General features: G+C 53.0%; 1 protein-coding gene across 1 annotated transcript; it reads left to right on the top strand.

Annotated features, from left to right (window-relative positions):
- Positions 1-1,582: 1,582 nt before the first annotated feature.
- Cln6 (CLN6 transmembrane ER protein) lies at positions 1,583-19,178 on the top strand. The gene is made up of 7 exons (XM_006971450.4): positions 1,583-1,740; positions 8,127-8,241; positions 9,759-9,857; positions 10,626-10,814; positions 11,624-11,679; positions 13,234-13,356; positions 15,197-19,178. The coding sequence occupies exons 1-7, from the start codon at positions 1,649-1,651 to the stop codon at positions 15,465-15,467; spliced, it is 945 nt and encodes a 314-aa protein (XP_006971512.1). The 5' UTR covers positions 1,583-1,648; the 3' UTR covers positions 15,468-19,178.
- The last annotated feature ends 734 nt before the right edge of the window (positions 19,179-19,912 follow it).

The raw sequence follows: 19,912 nt of genomic DNA on the forward strand, positions 1-19,912 counted from the left end.
CTAAACTCCTCTCTCCCCTTGCAGCCATGCATCCAGCCAGAGAGGATACCTCCCACATCACTGCTCATGCCCCACTCCCTCCATCCACCATTACTACTACAGTCCAGAACCCTCATCAGAACTCGGTACCCTGCAGGCTGCACCTCCTCCATCATCTTCTGCCTCTTCTCACCCACCTGGACTCCGTGGATGGGCTATGTCTAAAATGCAACTATATGCCAGTCTCCTGCCAGTACCCTCAGCTGCTTCCCGTGGTTCTCCGGGATGGAGGGGGTCTGATCTAAACCTGTCCCTTCTCCACCTCAGCCCCTGTCACTCATTTCCCTGCCCAATGTGGCTCTCACAGGGCTTTCCATTCCTCCAGAAACCAGCCAGTCTCTGGACAGGGGTGTGGGGTGTGGGGTTTGGGGTGGGTGAGGCTAGGTGAGGTGGGTAGGTGGGGCCATTCTGGCTAGATCCTCTGCCTGGAGCTCTTTCCCACCTCTAGTCCACGCTTCTCTGTCAGCTCAGAGGTTCAAAGCCAAAGCTAAGATTTCCTTCTTGTGCTTCCATGGTTCCACGTCCGCACACCGCTGGGTACTTCCTCCATCGCTATCATTGCCTACATACAGGAGCACTTCTGAACAGGGCTCATGGGTTCCTCCTTGCACAGAACTCACAGCAAAGCTGTTAACACATGTGAATGAGGGAGGAGTGTGGGTCTTTCCCCAAGCCGTGCCCAGTGACAGAGCCAGGACTGGATTCTAGACCTCCTCACTGCACCTCCAGTAAGCCCAACTAAGAGAAAATTCACTGCTTTTGGGGGCCCTACCCTCTTCACCCACCAAAGCACAGAGTTGGTAGTTCATTGAGCAGTCTTTAATGCGAGGAAGGAGGGTTCTCAGCACAGCTTGAAGGGCTCAAAAGACCCTAGACCTCCTGACCACTCGGGTCCCCAGTACACCTCTGTCCATCAATCATCCTCAGCCAGGCTAGGCAAGGCTTCCTTCCATCAGAAAAGCAGAGGACCCAGAAAACACACACGCGCGCGCGCGCGCGCGCGCGCACACACACACACACACACACACACACACACACACACTCACACACACACACACACACACACTCACACACAACCACCACCAAGGCGCCAGGTGACCTCACTCTGCACATCCAGCTCAGACCCAAGAGATGACCAGGACTTAGGTTAGGCCCCGCCTTCCCAAGTGGAGATCACCCTTCCCACTACGTTCTCCCTCCTCTTTTCCTGCGTCCTCCTCCTTCCTCCTCCTCCTTCAGTGTCTGTGGTCCCCTACCCTCTGCCCCGCCCCGCCCCACATATCCCTCATCAACCTCCTCTCCCTTCCCTACCTAAGTCCCTCCCCATCCTCCGCCCTCCTCCAGCCCCTCCCCTTGCTTCCTCCTCCCGCTTTTCCCTCCCTCCTCCAGTCCCTCCCCTTGCTCCCTCCTCCCGCTTTCCCCTCCCTCCTCCCGCTTTCCCCTCCCTCCTCCAGCTCCTCCCCCTTGCTCCCTCCTCCAGCCTCCCCTTGCTCCCTCCTCCCGCTTTCCCCTCCCTCCTCCAGCCCCTCCCCGCCCCGGGGCCCCGCGCTCGCCTCTGGGCCGGCCTTCCCCGCGCCGCCCGCGCAGTCGTCTCTGCTCCAGGAAGGCGATGCCGAGCGGGGTGGCCATGGAGGCGGCGGCGCGGAGGCGGCAGCTCCCGGGAGCGGCGGGCGGCCCCGGCGGCGCGTTCGTGCAGGCCAGGTGCGGGCGGAGCGGGGACGGGAAGGCCGTGCGGGGCCCCCAGAGTTTGAGAGACCTCGCCGGGGTCGGGGGAACCGCAGGGGCCGGCTGCTCGGAGGTCACCCCGGCCAGCTCTGCTGAGTCCCCGCGCCTCTTGCAAGTTTGCGGAAGCCTCCTGCTCTGGGCAGGACTGTGACTCAGGAGGCTCGGGGGCCCAGGAAAGTGAGCCGGTAGCCGGGGACAGCGGGAAGTGGCACGCTCCCATTCGGAATGAGGGGAGATGTTTGGGGTTTAGCCAGCTGGGCGGGGCAGAGCCAGAGGCACAAAACCCGCCCTTTGCTATTTCCCTCCAGTCTGCCTCCGTCCGCTTTACCGACACTGACCGTAAGCATGCCTCGCGTGTCACCTGTGTTGATTAAGCGTCTGTCGTGCGTGTGCCTAGCGCTGTCCCAGGTGGGAAACAGGAAAGTCGGAGCCCACTCAGGTGACAGCTAACCCTGGAGGGCTTTCTGGAGGAGTTGAGCAGTACGGGACTTTGCAGAGGACACTTAAGGCTTGTTAGGCCGGGCATGGTGGCTGTGTCTTTAATCCTAGCGCTCAGGAGGTAGAGGCAGGTTTCTGGGGGAATGTAGTTTAGTTGGTAGTGTCTGCATAGTATGCAGGAAGCCCTGGGTTCAGTCCCCGGCACCGCAGAAACTGGTTATGGTAGCCGGTGGAAGAATGTGAGGAAAGGCAAGGAGTATATTGGTGTGGACAAGTCACAGCTGTAAGAGAAAATGACAGGGGGCTGGTGACTTGAAGTGCCCTAAATGCCCCCGAGTTAAATGAGAAGGCCCTAGAGTCTGAAGTTTGAGGAGGTAGGTACTCTGGATGGGAACAGTCCTGAAAGGAGGTTGCTCACTTCTTGAGCAGTAGGCCCGCCCTTTCCTCATCCTAAATGACCTGTTTAAAATGTATGCACTCGCACGCCTTTAATCCCAGCACTCAGGAGGCAGAGCCAGGCGGATCTCTGTGAGTTCGAGGCCAGCCTGGTCTACAGAGCGAGATCCAGGACAGGCACCAAAACTACACAGAGAAACCCTGTCTCGTGGGGGTGGGGTGGGGTGTATACCCCCCTGTCCCATAGGTACCAAAGAGCCATGGAAGAGTTTTGAGCACTAGTGTGGTCCATGTGAGTTTTCGGAAGTTCCTGGTGTGCTCTGGGATGGTGGGAGAAATTTGGGGGGTGGGGCTGGGCCGAGGTTAGCTCTTGCATTGTTCCCGAAGAATGTGTGGACTGTTTGCTTTTCGACTTGGAAGCCAGTTTTCTGAGCATGTGCAGTTCTGCGCCTGGTAATAGTTCCATGGCCGGTAACACAGTCAGTCGCCATCTGAGTTTGTATGTGCTCAGTCATGTCTGCACGGGGGCAGATTTGTTTGTAGACACACGACTGAACATCATGTCACTTTGCGGTCCTTTTACTTTTTAAAAATATTACTTCATCATCTCCCTTGATAAGGAAATAGGTCCAGAGCAGGCTAAGGAGCCTGATCAGATGGAGGCTCAGACTGTTTTACCGGTCAGAAACATCCCACAACTTCAGCAGGCATTTAGTAAGCGCCTCTAGTATGCCCTGTGCTGCCCACGGTACTAAGGAGGTCAACGTTATCTTCCACATTGGGGCTGTCACAGGTGTTTTCTACATGTTATCTCTGGATTAGGTCTGAACACTGGAAGTCAGTATACAATGCTTACAATATTTAAGCTGTTTCTCGTTTTCTGTTTTGAGACAGGGTAGCTCTGGCTGTCCTGAAACTTGCTCTGTAGACCAGGCTGGCCTCGAACTCAGAGATCCGCCTGTCACTGCCTCCCGAGTGCTGGAGTAGAAGTGTGTGCCGCCACCACCACTTGCTCTTGGTTATCTTTCTTTTTCTCCTTGTTCTTGTTCGTCTGCATTTCCTCATTTTTCATTCAAATGTCTCTTCATGTCTGGTATTTCCTCGTCCTTCATAAAGAGCCCAGAGTCAGTCTCTTTCTATCCCCATTCACACTTCCTTTACCTCTCAGACAAGCCCTTTTCTTCCCTGCCGTCCAGGGTTGCAGAAGCCGCTGGGCTCACTGGCTGCCCAGCTGTCGCGGTGTCCGTTTCCCCAAGTGGTAGCCTGGGGAAGCTGTGGAGGGGCAGGAACAAAGACGGGCGGGCAGGCAGGCGGGCTCGCCTCAGGTTACCCAGCATTGTGCTCTCACCGCGCACACTCCTCAGTTCTGCCCGAGATTGCTCCCCGTGGGGACCCAGGACCAGCATGGCCTGCGGGGCTCAGCCTGGGAAGTCTGGAATCAGGAACTTGGGACAGGCTTGAGATCACTCATCCTCAGGACCATGTTGAGGGGAGACATCCTTACCCTGTGTGATCTGCCTTCACAGTCAGCCCCCCCAACAAAAGAAATTAGATATTGGTCAGTCTTTTGTTTATTGACTGTTGGTGAAGGAAGGCTTTTACTGGGGTGAGGAAAAGCACTCACACACAACAAACACACGGAGTGAGGGGAGGAGACGGGGGGGGGGGGGGGGGGGGGGAGAGGAAGGAGAGAGAGGAGAGAGACCTTGCAAAGCAGAGCCGGGATTCTGGAAATCCCTGTGTTGCCAGCCTTGATTCCCAAGCTGCTGTCTTCCCTGTTGCTACCTGTTTCCCCACCTGCCCTTCTAAACTAGGCTGGGCTAATGTCGGGGTTCCCATGGATGGAAGTGCTTCCTGGAGTAGAGGAAGAAATCGTCACTGAGCCTCTACTGTGAGCCAGTAGATTCTAGAGGCGTGCACCAAGTACCTCCCTCCCCATGGGCTTCCCAAACCCCTTTATTCTTTGGACTGAACATCACAGCTCTGTCTGAGTTGGAGGTTTCAGAATGGAACACTGAGGGCACTCGGCTCCTCCCTCCTAATCCTTCCTCACTGCTTGTTTGAGGAGAACAGGGACTCCATGGGGACGCTGTCACCCAACTCTGAGCAATCTGCATAGCTAACTTGCATATCTGCCCTGTCCTTGGCCTGGCCAGCCCCTGCCGGTTCGTCCCTCACAGGCCTGGGGTTTCTTCGGTGCTTCCCTCCCTCCCCCCCCCCCCCCAGGCCTTTCCCTCCTGCTCACAGGCAGCTTTTCTTCCTGGTTGAAAGTGCCCATCCCTGCCTTAAAGCTCCCTTCCGTTCTGCAGGTTCTGCATGTTGTTCCTGGCTACACTGGTCCTTTTCTAGTTTGACCTCAAATGTCAGCTGGCTTATTACAGTAACACATAGTAATCAGTAATATACAGTAATCAGAACAGTAGGTGGTTAAGAGCACAGAGACCCTGGCTTGAGTTCTGTGCTAGCCAGAACTCCTGCATTTGGGTATCAGTCAGTGTGAGCTCAGTACCCCCAGCAAAGAGAAGGTGCCAGTTCATATGGTCTGAGGCAGCCTGCCATGTGACACGTGAACACTCTGCATGCATGCATGCATGCGCGCGCACACACACACACACACACACACACACACACCCTTTCTTGGAGGCCCTTTCTTTTTCTCTTGGCTGTCTCTGGAGGATGGAACCTTGGCCATAGTCAGCCTTGGGGCTTGCATCCCAGAGAGCCAGCATCGGAAGGAGCTCATCCCCCAGTCGCCAAGGCCTCCCTGTGGCTAATGAAACACTACCTTTTGGGAAGAAGTAAGAGTCAGGAAACAGGTGGTAAAAGTCGTAGTCACAGCAGCTCCTTACTGTGTGGGTGACGGTGACTGACCGCTCACCGCTGAGCCTTGGCATCTTCATCTGAAAGCAGTGGAGGACAGCTCCTGCCTCTGATGCCGGGGTCAACTGGGATGGCACAGGTACAGCTGTAGCATCATGCGGAGTTGGTGATCAGTGTGTGGTGGGGGAGCACTGAGTTGGGGACAGGAAGACTGTGTTGACTTGGGGGTGCCTACTCTACCTGCCTTGCCTTCTTACAGGATCACAGACCCCCACGGGCCTGACTCTCAGGCCCCGGGTGGCTTGATCTGTCCATTCATCTTTGGGATTAGCATCAGCTAATGAGCTGAGGATCCCAGCAAATTATGGAAGTCAGCATGTGACCGAGGACCGCCTTCCTGGTGCTGCCCAGCTCATGTGGGCCCATAGGGGAGGGATACGGAACACAGAACACGGGCCGTGGTGATGGTTTTAAGTCAGCCTGAGCCAGGGACAAGAGCTGACAACTCTGGAGGCCAGGGACCCGGGTCTGGTTTGGCCACATACACAAGATGAGGCTCCGCCCATCATCTTAGGAGTTAGTACCGTCTTGTCTCTGGGTGGTAAGCATGCTGTAAGAGGATCAGACTCTAATGAGGAGGTTACAGAGTCGGGGAACCTTAATGCTCTCCCCTTTGGGACTGCTGATAGGGCTCTGTGAGTTAAGGCAACCACTAAGCCTGAAGACCTGGGTTTGATCCCAGGACCCACATGATGGAAAAGAGAGCAGCCTTGAACACACTTTTAACCTCCACATGCATGGCATGTGCACATGCTCACACACTCAAATAAATAACTATTTGAATTTTCTTTTCTTTCTTTCTTTCTTTCTTTCTTTCTTTCTTTCTTTCTTTCTTTCTTTCTTTCTTTCTTTCTTTCTTCCTTCCTTCCTTCCTTCCTTCCTTCCTTCCTTCCTTCCTTCCTTTCTTTCTTTTTTTTTTGTGATAGGGTTTCTCTGTGTAGCCCTGGCTGTCCTGGAACTCACTCTGTTGACCAGGCTGGCCTCTGCTCCCCCACCCCGGGATTTGAGGCATATACCACCACCACTAAGCTATTTAATTTTTTAAAAATTCTCCCCTCCTGAGGGCTTAGATGGAAGAACCCAACCCTAGGCCCACGCTGCCATGACTGGCCTGAGTCCGTGAGGAAATGCTTGCTCCCTGTAGGACTAGTGTGGGCTGGGAAAAGCTTTCTCAGAGAAGCCCTCCCATAGGAAGTAGCAAAGCCCTTGGACTTCAGAGCATCTGTGAACAGCAGGGAACCAACTGCTTTGTGAGAGGGACTTTGTGCTTCTGTGGTACGTTTCTTACACCACTATGGCCCTGCTGGCTTTTTTCTCAGGCTCTGGTGTGGACTGGTAAGGAATGTAATATTCCAGCGGCCCCAGGCACCTCCACATAGCTGAAGAGCCAAGGTGGAGGGAGGCTCTGCTCCCAGGCCCCAGGCCCTGTTAGAGAACCATGATTGTTCCCAGGAACCAATCACCATGGACACACTGTGGGATAGAGATTAAAAAAAAAAAAAAAAAACAACAACTGAGCCAGCCCTGGTGGCGCATGCCTTTAATCCCATCACTCAGGAGGCAGAGGCAGGCCCTGGTCTACATAGCAAGTTCTAGGACAGCCTAGAGGGAAACCCTGAGTTGAAAAAACAAATAAATAAACTCAGCGGGGGGGGGGGGGGGGGGGGGGATGGTGGCACACACCTTTAATCCCAGCACTCAGGAGGCAGAGGCAGGTGGATCTCTGTGAGTTCGAGGCCAGCCTGGGCTACAGAGTGAGTTCCAGGAAAGGCACAAAGCTACACAGCAAAACCATGTCTCGAACCCTCCCACAAACAAACAAACAAACAAACAAACAAACAAACAAACTCTTGAGGCCTAATCATTTAGATTCTAGTCCTGGGGCAAGAAACTTAGTCTGTTGGACCCTTTACCTCCAATTTATAAAATGAAGGCAACAATGAGATCTCAGCGAATTTCCGTGAGGACTAAAGGAATCGAGTGAGTGACGGGGGTGTAGCTCGGTGGTGGAACACAGGCTTACCATGTGCAAGGCCCTGGGTTCCCTCCCCAGCATCATTCACACACAGATTAATCGACTAGGGGCTGGCGAGGTGGCTCAGTGGTTTGAAGTGTGTTCTGCAATTGCTGAGGACCAGAGTTCAGTTCCCAGCACCCATGTCAGGCAGCGCACAGCCGCCTGTCACTCCCAGAGATCTGGCCATCTCAAGGCACCTGCACTCGTGTGCACATACAGAGTTGCATATTCATGTCTCTTAAAAATTAATTCATAGCAAATAAAGAAGTGAGTTCACACAAGCAGATAGCACCCCATGGTGCCTCGGGGGGACAGTGGGTGCTTCGTGAAGGTTGTCTGCCTCTGTCCATCATGTTTGACAGTTTGCATTCATCTTTCATGTTTTGCCTTGTTTTATTTCCCCATCATTTTATAATGGAAGCTTGATGTTACTTCACCCATGGGTCCGTTTCTTCCCGAGTCACAAGGTAGTTAGGACAACTGAAATCCACTGTCCTCTTGACTAGACTCCGGGGTTCCTTTCCCTAGATAACATGCATGTCCTGCCTTCCCGTGCCTGGACCTCTGTCTTTCTCTTGGGCTGATGGCGAAGCGGGGAGAGAGGGCTGACTCTCGGCTTGTTCCTTGCCAGGCATGGCTCCGTGAAGGCTGAGGAGACAGAGCGCACAGCTCCCTTCCACTTGGACCTCTGGTTGTACTTCACACTGCAGAACTGGGTTCTGGACTTTGGCCGCCCCATTGCCATGGTAAGTGTGAGGCTGAGTCCTGCCAGCGTTGAGGGGACTTCCTGTGATCTCAGTTTGCCGAGTGACCTTACAGGCATCACTTCTTAGGGGGAACCTAGAGGCTGTTGCATTCTGGAGCCGTGTGACTGGCCAGTCATGCCAGTAAGAGAGCCTGGCTGGGTCCCAGTAGTCATCCCATGAGGTAGAGCAGAGCTGCTGTCCTCCCTCATTGCCTTGGGACAGATAGTGCTGTCCTCTGGAGAAGCCCATCAGCTGCATTTGCATACTGTAAGTGCCCAAACTAAAGTCACTTCCAAGTAGTGACAGTAACATGTAGACGTTTTGGGGTTGGGGATTTAGCTCAGTGGTAGAGCGCTTGCCTAGCAAGTGCAAGGCCCTGGGTTCGGTCCTCAGCTCTGGAAAAAAACAAAAAAACAAAAACAAAAACAAAATACGTAGAAGTTTCAAAATAGGGAGGTGCTAGACCTTGCTGAGGCTCGGGCACACCCTCCACTCCTGTCTCTGTTTATGTGACATATATAGAAGTTCTTTATTTTCCCTAACCAAAAGAAGATTTTGTCTTATATCTTATATTCTGTACCTTGATTGTTTTACGTTAGAATGTATCTCTATAGCAGTGGTTCTCAACCTGTGGATTGTGACCCCTTTGGCAAACTTCTGTCTCCAAAAATATTTACATTATAATTCATAACAGCAAGATTACAGTTCTGAAGTAGCAATGAAAATGATGTTATGGTTGGGGTGACCACAACATGAGGAGCTGTAGTGTAGGGCATTAGGAAGGTTGAGAACCACTGCTCTAGAGCAATATATGCAAATTGCTGTTTCTATTAATGGCAACTTAGCCTTCCATAGTAAACATGTGATATCATGGCCTGTCAGAGCTCCATGGTAAGACCCTGTCACAAGACAAAAGAAACCTAAGTGCTGAACACTTCCAGCAAAGTGGCAGGCTACAGTTACCACAGCCTTCCTCCATACCAGATACAGACTGAGAAGGAAATCCGGGAGACAGCCCTGTTCCATCCCACAGAAGCCTGAAAAAATAAAACAAAATGCCTTGAAACAAACCTAATCAAGGAAGTAAGACCACACCATGAAAAGTTCAGAAGGCCCATCCTGCTCGCCCCATTCAGCAGAATAAAAAAGATGTAAATATGATAGAATATTTTTGGCTTAAAAAAAAGTTAAAGGAGAAAGGACCTTTTTCAAATTAGGAAAGATTTTAGATTGTAAATGTGTTTTGTCCTAAGATAAAAGAGGAAATAAAATATAAAACAGTAAAAATACTCTTCTGTAGAGTACTGTTATGTAGAGAGCCTAAGACACTCCCTGGATATCTGTGTATCAAATATGACTAGGAACAGTCCATTTACTGTCTGCAGGACTCAGTTTCTCTCTCTGGCAGTCCCTTTGGCCTAGGGCTTCCAAGAGAACACAGGAGGAGCTCAGTGTGTGAGGGGGCTGGTGTCGAGTGGCCTGCAGGCCTTCCTGTGAGCCCATGCCCTCTTTCCCAGTTGGTGTTCCCGCTCCAGTGGTTCCCTCTCAACAAGCCGAGTGTCGGGGACTACTTCCACATGGCCTACAATGTCATCACGCCCTTCCTGCTGCTCAAGGTACAGACTGGCCTGTCTCCCTCCCATCCTCTCTGGTAACAGAGGCGCGCGTGTTCTCTCTGTCTCCCTGTCTCTGTCTCTCTGTCTCTCTGTCTCTCTCTCTCTCTCTCTCTCTCTCCTTCCACGAGCTGGTGAGCTGGTTCAGTGGGTCAGGGTGCTGACTGCCAAGCCTGACAGCCTAAATTTTATCCCTACATGATAAGAAACTACTTCCACAAATTATCCTCTGACCTTTACATGTCTACCTACATATATATACTCACACAATAAATAAATGGTAAGTGTTTCTTCAAAAATTAAAAAATGAAAGACATTTCAAATCTCTAAAAGTAGGAGAAGCATCACTTCAGAACTGTGGTTTTAGAACGCCCACCCCCATTCTGGACTCCTTGACATTTTCTTTCTGTTTACTGGGGACCTGTCACTCGGGAAGCAGACCCCTGCAGCATGCTGGCCCACCCAGAGCACACATGGGACACCCTGAGGTAGTGGAAGGGTCTGGCCCGGTCAGGATTCCAGCCTTGAAGGTCTGGTATCACACTGCCCCCACCCCCACCCTCATCTGATCTTCCTGAAGAAGAAGGGTGTCCTTCAGCAGACCCTGCTGGACTTACACCGTGTCGTGGTCTGGAGCTAGGCTGTCCTACTGAGGAACCCATAACCCCCAGAGGGACTTTCTATCCCACTTTTCTGGGGGAAGGGAGGCAGAGGTTTTCACACATTGTGATGGAGTCTGGGACATGCCATGGACCTCATTCTGAACCTCAGCTCATCGAGCGGTCCCCCCGCACGCTGCCGCGGTCTATAATCTACGTCAGTATCATCACCTTCATCATGGGAGCCAGCATCCACCTGGTGGGCGACTCCGTCAACCACCGCCTGCTCTTCAGTGGGTACCAGCACCACCTGTCCGTCAGAGAGAACCCTATCATCAAGAACCTCAAGCCAGAGACGCTGGTGAGGCTCTTCCCCCACCCACTCTCCCAAGGCTGCCCTACTGGGTGTCTGTACTTGGAGACTAAAAAGACTCCCCAGCCAGTCATGTCTCACATAGCCCAGGCTGACCACAAATTCTGTAAGTAGCCAAGGATGACCTTGAACTCCTGATCCTCCTGCCTCTGCCTCCTGAAGTGCTGGATTACAAGCATGTATCTAAGTGAGGGCACTGTTGCCTACCCAAATTAGTATGCTCCTAGATTGTAAAGGGACACAGTATCTGTCTGAATGTGGGGCGCATGTCTGGAACCCCAGCACTCAGGAGGGAAAGAGAAGAGGATTGGTACAAGTTCAAGACCAGCCTGGTTTATGTAGTGATTCAAAGCCAGCCTGGTTTATATATATAGTGGTTCAAAGCCAGCCTGGTTTATATAGTGGTTCAAGGCCAGCCTGGTTTATACAGTGGTTCAAAGCCAGCCTGGTTTATATAGTGGTTCAAGACCAGCCTGGTTTATACAGTGGTTCAAAGCCAGCCTGGTTTATATAGTGGTTCAAAGCCAGCCTGGTTTATATAGTGGTTCAAGACCAGCCTGGTTTATATAGTGGTTCAAGGCCAGCCTGGTTTATATAGTGGTTCAAGACCAGTCTGGTTTATATAGTGGTTCAAAGCCAGCCTAGTGAGACTATCACAAAAAACCAAACAAAACCGTGGTACAGTGACTGGCTCCCCGTGCCCCTCTGGTACCCTGGGGAGGGAATGAGAATGGTGTGTGGGAGGTGGTGTTTCAGGTCCCAGCCCGTCTCACTTTGCCTCCCCTATGCCTTCTCAGATCGACTCCTTTGAGCTGCTCTACTACTATGATGAGTACCTGGGCCACTCCATGTGGTGAGTGAGGGGCTGAGTGGTCTGTGTTCTGTCCAGGGCCCAGGCACCAGGAGACACTGAACAAGGCTCCCTGGACCCCGGGTCTCTAAGAATCAAATGGAGCATCAGGAATGGAATTCTCTTCTCAGCGAAGGCGCTGCGGGGGACCCCTGGTTAGCGTGCCAGGGAGACCCAGTTGCTTTCGGGTAGCCTCCTCTCTAACTGAAGTTCCCACGGTAGCCACTAGAGGGCAGCAAGCAGGTGTTTGTCCACCTTAGCCATGTCTGAGCCTGGGGCTGGGGAGGGAGGGACGGCTGTAGCCCTGATAAACAAACACCCTAGAATCTAGTGACTAGATGGTTGCCCGTGGGATGCAGGAGACAGATGGGGATGTAGGAAGTTGATAAGAACCAGTAGGGCCAGGTTTGGGTGGCACAATTTGTGTTCCCCATCTTGGAACTCCCCGGGGAATATCCCCACCCCACCCCCCACCACTGCCGCCACTGCCACTTTGAGGAAAGTCTCAGAAATGTGGGGTCAGAACCAGAGACTGAGAGCTCAAATACGGAGGCTTTCTCTGCCACCTCTCATCCTACACTGGATAAACTAGAGCCGGCGAGAAGGGATGAGAGGTGAGGGGCTAGCCTTGCACCCGGGAGCCTCACCTGGACTGAGGCGCTTCCCTCAGCACATGCCCCACACCATTGTCTGTGGGTCTATCTGAGGTTGAGGAGGTTGACCTTGTGGGTCTATCTGAGGTTGAGGAGGTTGACCCTTCTGGTTCGGAGGGCGATAGGGGACCCCTGCCCAGGCTCCTGCCAGCTCTTCCTGACTGCCAGAAGTTGGGAAAGGAGGAGGAGGTGGAACAGGCCTGGGAATTCAGGAGAGGTTGGGGGAGTGGACTGAGTATTGGAGGGTGGGGGTGTCATGACAGAAAAGGGTTTGTGTACAAGAGTGTGTGTGTGTGTGTGTGTGTGTGTGTGCGCACGCGCATGCGTGCGTGCGTGCGTGCGTGCGTGCGTGTGTGTGTGTACTGGAAGGAAAAAGGAAGCCCCTGTGTGGGGAGGAGAGAAGCTGTACTCTTGGATGAGGTGGGGATTGTTGGCTAAGTGTGAATGAAGGGTTCCACCTCCCTCCTCGGGATCTCCCAGAACTATGTTCTCTCTGACTTCAGCCCTGCTGGGTACCCCATGTCCAGGTTAATGTGGTACTGGTGTCTAAGTCACATGGGTGAGATAGCCCCACATCCCCTAATCTCCAATGAAATGAGGGACAGGGTGGGCACTAGGTCCAGAGAGGGAATCCAGGCAGGGTGCAGTTGCCATGGCACCCACGCCCTTCACCTTAGTACTTAACACAAGGAACCCCGGGCCCTTCTTTGTGTGAGCCTCACTCACCTTTTGGCTTCTGTTCCTCCCGCCTGGACTCCCAGGGCAGGAAAGGCTGAATGTAGAGGGGTGTGCCTGACCCATGCCAAGGGTTTTACAACACCCTCTGTGACGATGCAAGGGACCAGTGGAGAGATGATGGGGACACCCCCGGTCAGGTTTTAAAGCTGTCGCCTCTCCGTCCCAGGTACATCCCCTTCTTCCTCATCCTCTTCATGTACTTCAGCGGCTGTTTCACCACCTCCAAGGCTGAGAGCCACATGCCAGGGCCAGCCCTGCTCCTGGTGGTGCCCAGTGGCCTGTACTACTGGTGAGTGGACACTGACATTTGGGGTGGGACAGAGGGCACAGGCACGGAATGAGCCACCACAGTAAAATCCACACGTAAACAGTGCTGGGTGTGGTGACCCACTTCTGTAATCCTAGCACTTGGGAGGTGGAGGCAGGAGGATCAGGAATCCCAAGTAAGCATTGGCTACATAATGAGTTTGAGGCCATGTTGGGCTACATGGATCCTGCCTCAAAAAGAGAGAAAGAAAAAAAAAATAATCACGTTTGACTAGAGACCTGCAGTGTGACCCCAGGTAAGACTTGCTATCCCCAGGCCTCTGCTTCCTCCTGGGTAGAGGGCTGTGCCTTGTAGTGGCTTCTCTGTTACCGTGATGCTCAGCTAAGTAGACGAGAGAGGTGAGGCTGTCCTCTACCCTACCTCCCAGCACATCAGAGCTGCCTTGAGGCCAGGCGGACAAGATGACAGGGGACCAGGGACAGACCAGGGACATTCTCAGCCTAGCCCTGCCTCTCTCCTCCTTTGTTCTCCTGAGGTCCCTTCCCCTACTCTGGACTCCCCTCTCAGACCTCAGGCAGACCCTTATCTTCCCATTGCTTCTTCGGAGGCAGCTCTCTCTCTCTCACAGGCCCAGAGCACTGGGATTACAGGAAGGCGTGACGGGGTCTCCTTGGATGGGGAGCCCCCTCTACATAAGAAAATCCCTTCCTCCCTGGGCCAGCTCTAGCCACTTCCAGGACCTGTCCAGCCTGCAAGAGGGCCCACTCGGGCTAACCTGTGCTCTTGCGGAGGATGAGATGAGGGATAGCAGCATTTATACCAGGGAGAAAGAGCTCGACCTGGGCATGTTGACTGCCACAGTCCTCCCTTGACACGTTAGTGCGACAGCGGTAGATTCACCACACACCATTCCCTGAACAATATGCGTTTCCACGTGAGAGATGCATACAGCCCCTGTCAGACGCCTTGAGAGGTGAGGCTGTTTGTGTTTCCCCCGTAAGAGAGGAAGCAGCCTTGACGTTGTCGTTCAAAGGAGTCCACATGCCATCCCCAAGGTCGCAGGCCAGGAGGCTGCGGAGCTGGAGCTCCTTAAGTGAATGGGTGGGCATCAGGACTTCTAGAGGCAGAGACCTAGATAACACTGCAGAAGCCTCCAAGTGCCTCTGGGTGCGCTGTGCTCCAGGGTGTAGCATGTCAAGGAGATGACAGTGGCCTCCATGTATTGGGATGGCATCCTCCAGAAACCAAGCAGGTAGCAGAGTGTGGAACTGAGGCCATGCATCCACATGTTCCCAGCGAAGACTGCATCGTCCTCTTGTTCTTCCAGAGCCAATGTCCGTCATGTGGGCGTGTCCTCATGTGAGAAATGCCAGAAACCAAAGCCAGATATCTTCTGAGTCTCAGTATGTAGCCTTGGAATTCACTGTGTGGTAACCAGAGACCTTCTTGCCTTTGCCTCCTGGGTGCTGCGTAAACATGTGAGCCACCGCACCTAGCTGACTGTTATATTTAGTAGTAGTAGTATTACTACTAATTATTATTATTATTATTATTATTTTGAAACATGGTCTATGTAGCCCTGGCTGTCCTGGAACTAAGTAGACCAGGCTGGCCTCAAACTCATAAAGATCTGCCTGCCTCTGCCTCCTTCGTGCTAGGACCAAAGGCATGTGCCACCATGCCCTGCAATCTAGCTGAGTATTATTAAAGCACTTAAAGTCATAGGATGCCTCTGGGCTGTGGTTTAGATCGTCCTGCCACATTGGGTCCTCTCACTAGTGGCGCCATTCTGATTGGCTACCAGGCAGGATGGTGATGCTATGGCACCCACTTCATCTCCGCACCTGTCCTCTTTCTCCAGGTACCTGGTCACCGAGGGGCAGATCTTCATGCTCTTCATCTTCACCTTCTTTGCCATGCTGGCTCTCGTCCTGCACCAGAAGCGCAGGCGCCTCTTCCTGGACAGCAACGGCCTCTTCCTCTTCTCTTCCTTCGCCCTCACCCTCTCGCTGGTGGCTCTGTGGGTTGCTTGGCTGTGGAATGACCCTGTCCTCAGAAAGAAGTACCCTGGTGTCATCTACGTCCCTGAGCCCTGGGCTTTCTACACGCTCCATGTCAGCAGTCAGCACTGAGGCTCCCTGGGAGCAACAGGCCGTGGGTGTTTGTGCCGGGGTGTGTGTGTGTGCATCGTGGTAACGTGAGCTGTGCACTGTGCACAGATATCTCTGCAGAGTTCATTGTTGAGAGACTCGACTGTTTGGGTCCGGGATTTTTGTTTGGTTTTTTGCTTTGGACTTCAGATGGAATTTTAGTTTGGGGACGTATATGAAGGCCAAGATCCTGGACCTGCCCTACCCTGTATTTCACTACTATTAGGGGTGCCTAAGTAACACTCCTATCTCTCAGGCCTGGGCTGGCCTCACACGGAAATGTCTTCTGGTGGCCATGCAGGTGAGGGGTGGGTAGGGCAGAAGCAGGAGACTCTGCCACCCACCCAGAAGCTGGCTTGCCCTGAAGCTGCCTGCCCCTGGACCCTAGGTCACAACTTCTGTGCTTTGAACAGAGTATCTCCATCTGGGCTTCATTTGTTCTAGAAGGGCCCTGTGGTCCCCAAGTAGCTCTGTGGACTGGGGGTTACTGGTTCCCCTGGGGTAGCCTCAGCAAGGAAGAGTGGTTCTGTCTGTTACTGCGTCCCCACTCTCAGCCTAGAGGGGTATGTTCCTCCCACTCTTGTCCAGCCTAGGACCTCACTGACATGCTACTGAGAACCCAGTCTCCAGGGAGCCAGAGGTCACTGTCATTTGAACTCTGGAAACCCGGCCTGGGTTTTGAGCTACATGGAAGGTGGAGTTCTCAAGTCCTTGTTTTATACATTCCCTGAGACCTGTTGTAAGGGTCTGGGATGTTACAAATCCCAATCTCTCTCAAGATTTCACATCTCAACCTGAATCTCTCACCTCCTGCTGGATGCTTTTGTTCCCAGCACGGTGGCTCCTGCTTCTCCCCAGCCCCGCCTCCTCCCAGGCTTAGGTACAGGTCTCCTTGGCACAAGGCATCTCCTTGGCACAAGGCACCACCACCTCCGTTGGCAGCCAGCATTAGCCTGTGCTGTGAGCTTTGGGACACTCCTATGCATTCTTTTCTGTTGCTCTCGGAACAGTGGGCCGCAGATTTTCTCTTTTGTTGTGGTCTTTCTACTGGCTAGACCATGCTGAGTGCTGAGAGGTCTGAATAAAGGCTGGTGTGGAGCCCAGCCTGGCTGGGGGCTGTTTCTAGCTTTGGGAGTGTGCTGGGAGGCACTGGACTAAGGGGAGAGACTGGTTGGTCTGGGGCCTAGGCTGCAGGGTAAGAGGCTTTCTCTTGGGGCAGGCCTTGAGGGCCCTCTCACTGCCCCCTCCTCCCCAATCCGCCTACCACCTAGAGCAGTGGCTCTTAACCTGTGGGTTGCGACCTTCAGAAAACTTATTGCCGATGGTCTTAGAAATTGAGACTCTGCTCAGTCGCAACAGTATGAAGTAGCAACAAAAATAATTTTATGGCTGGGGGTCCCTACAACATGAGGAACTGTATTAAAAGGTCACAGCGTTAGGAATGATGAGGACCACCAACTTAGAGACTCCTGGGGCTGTGGGTAAGAAGGATCTCTTCCCAGGCAGTACAGTGTCCTTAGAGGAACCTGGGCCACTGCAGGGGGGGAGGGGATAGAGCATCTCAGACCTGTCGCTAGGGGTTCCCCTCCAGTCATCCCCTGTGCTGGGAGGCAGCCCTGAGCCTCGGGCAAGTTGACTGCACTCTTGGTGGCCAAGGTTCTCAGCCTGGCCACACCTCACCAGACACATGGGAACCATGGCTCCACCCATGCGTCTGTCCCCTCAGCTGCCCAGCACATTCCTTGTCTGCCTCCAGGATGCTGCCATTTCAGGACTATCATCATCAGGTCTAAACAGCTATCTCATAAGCAGGGACAGGCCTGATTTGTGGGGCCTGAAGACTTTGCATTTTGGGGAGCCCTTAGTAAGAAAACAGTGGGAATGTGGGCAGTGTGTAGGCCAGAGGACAACCTCAGGTGTCCTCTAGGGACACTATCCACCTTGTTTTTGCCACAGGGTCTTTCACTGGCCCGGAACTTGCCCATTAGGCCAGGTTCACTGGCCAGTGTGGGCTGCAGAGATCCAGACTCCACCTCCCCAGGCCTAGATTGCAAATGTGCCACCCCTGACCTTTCTTATGTGGGTCCTGGGGTTAGAACTCAGGTCCTTGTGCTTGTAAGGCAAGTGCTTTACTGACTGAGCCGTTTCCTTGACCCTAAGGGAACATTTAAAAACATTTACCAAAGTGAGTATTTAGGAATAGCAAGTTCCTGGAGCCACTGTGTGCCTCTCGGGCAGTTGACTGGGGATGTGGTGCTGGAAAGCTGTCTGGATGGCAGCCTGGCCTCATCTACCTGGATTTCTACCAGCAAGCTTCTAGCAAACTGGGTCCCAGAGTGAGTCAGGTTGTGGGAGAAACCAGGCACTGGGGACGGGCCCTGTAGGCCACTGTGATGTAGGCTCCTCTGGGGACCACCACTCCAGGCCCTGGCTGCCCAGTGTGGCCCTGGACTTGAGCTACATTTCCCTCTGGAAACAGCATCTTGAGCCCCTTCTGGGTTGTACCTAGTGGGACCCACGAGATCCTCGTTCCTTACTGCCCAGGTGCAAGTGCGCAGCCCATGTGAGGCAGCTGTCATGGTGCCGTGAACACTGTGAGGTCGAGAACAGCCGCTGTTCATCCGCTCGCTTCTGAGGGTGAGGTGTTGACAGGGCTGTCCCCACAGGCTCTGGAGGATGCTTCTCTGCCTCTTCCAGCCTGTGGTGGGACTCAGGCTACCTATCCTGGGTGTTCTGGGCTGTGGGCCCATTAGTCATGGCCCTCCCTGTGTAGTGTCTGAACCCCCTTCCTTGAGTTAGGACCTACCCCACTCACTTGGGAGGACCTCATCTCAGTTACATCCACAGACCTGCTTCAGATTAAGTCCCTTGGCTCTAGGTGGACATGGATTCTGGGGACAATAGTTAGTCCGGGAGAGGCCTGAAACAAAAAGGCACATAGAACGGAGGTGAGGAGAGCAAAGTCAGAAGGCCTTCTTGCCCTTCCACACGTTACCCAGCAGGCACACAGGAAGCCTGCCAAGACTCACTCTCCTGGAGGGGGAGGGCTAAGGACTGCCCTATCAGCTCCCAGCTGTGTGAAAGGAAGGGACCTTGGCTAATAAGAGCTTGGCTGAGGAACACAGCTCCATAAGAAAATGTCAAGAGGAAGATCTCGCTGTCTGCATCCCTTTCAAGGGCAGGATATAGGGAGACAGGGCTGGGATCAGGGACTGAGTCTTCCATAGTACAGGTTGGCTTTGAACTCACTCAGTAGCCCAGGGTAGAACTGAACTTCTGATCCTCCTGCCTTTATTCTCTACTGGGGTTACAGGCATGTGTGTCTGATTCATGCAGTGCTGTGGGTCAAACCCAGGGCTTGCATGCTTGAGACACGGTGTTTCTAGCTTTGGAGCCTGTCTTGGAACTCGCTCCATAGACCAGGCTGGCCTCGAACTCACAGAGATCCACCTGCTACTGTCTCCCGAGTGCTGGAGTTAAAGGCGTGCGCCACCACTGCCCGGCCCCTACATAATCTAAGACATTCCCGGAGGGGAGGAGGTGCCACTTGCCTGAAGCCCCTTCCACAGGGAAGGGACTTAGTCCAGGGTGGTAAAAAGAGGGAAGGGACCCAACAGAAGTCGGTGATGCCCAGGGGAGGTGCCAGCCCCTAGCCAGGAGGGCCATGTTTCAAGAATAAAGTGAATAAATTCAGCCCCAAGTGGTACTGGAGTGGTTTTCTGTTCCTTTTGACATGAAGAGTCACATGCAGAGTACAGTGTAGCCTGGTGGGCATAGACCATGAGCCCATATGTAGGCCCAGCCTTGGAGCAGGTCCTTTAAACCAGCATGAGACAGCCTCACCACCTACAAACAGGGAGGTGGGTGTGGCTGCAAACACCTGAAGTTTACTTGGGAGGTGGAGGGAGGAGGAGCAAGAATTCCAAGTCATCCTCAATTGTACAGTGACTTTGAGGGCAGCCTGGGCCACGAGATCTGTCTCAAAACAACGACAAATGGCTGCTGGAGAGACAGATGACTCCCTGAGCACCTGAATTTGCAGAGGACCTGAATTTGGTTCCCAGAATCTACCTAGAGTGGCTCACAACTGCCTGTAATTCCAGCTACAGGGGCTCCAACTTCCTTTCCTGGCCTCTGTGGGCTCCTGTACTCACATGAACACACAGACATGCAAACATACACATAATTATAATTTTTTTTTAAAAAAGTGCTTTTCTGCCTGGTGGCAGCCCTCAGGTGATTAAAGGTAGGTACATATAAGTACAGACTATAAAGCAGCAATTCTCAACCTGTAGGTTGCAACCCCTTTGAGGATCTTATGGCTTTCACAAGGGTCACAAATATCCTGAATATCAGATAGTTACATTATGATTCATAACACTAGCAAAATTAGTTATGAAGTAGCAACAAAAATAATTTTATGCTTG

The sequence above is a fragment of the Peromyscus maniculatus genome, chromosome 7, assembly GCF_049852395.1.
Source record: "Peromyscus maniculatus bairdii isolate BWxNUB_F1_BW_parent chromosome 7, HU_Pman_BW_mat_3.1, whole genome shotgun sequence".
Taxonomy (NCBI): Eukaryota; Metazoa; Chordata; class Mammalia; order Rodentia; family Cricetidae; genus Peromyscus; species Peromyscus maniculatus.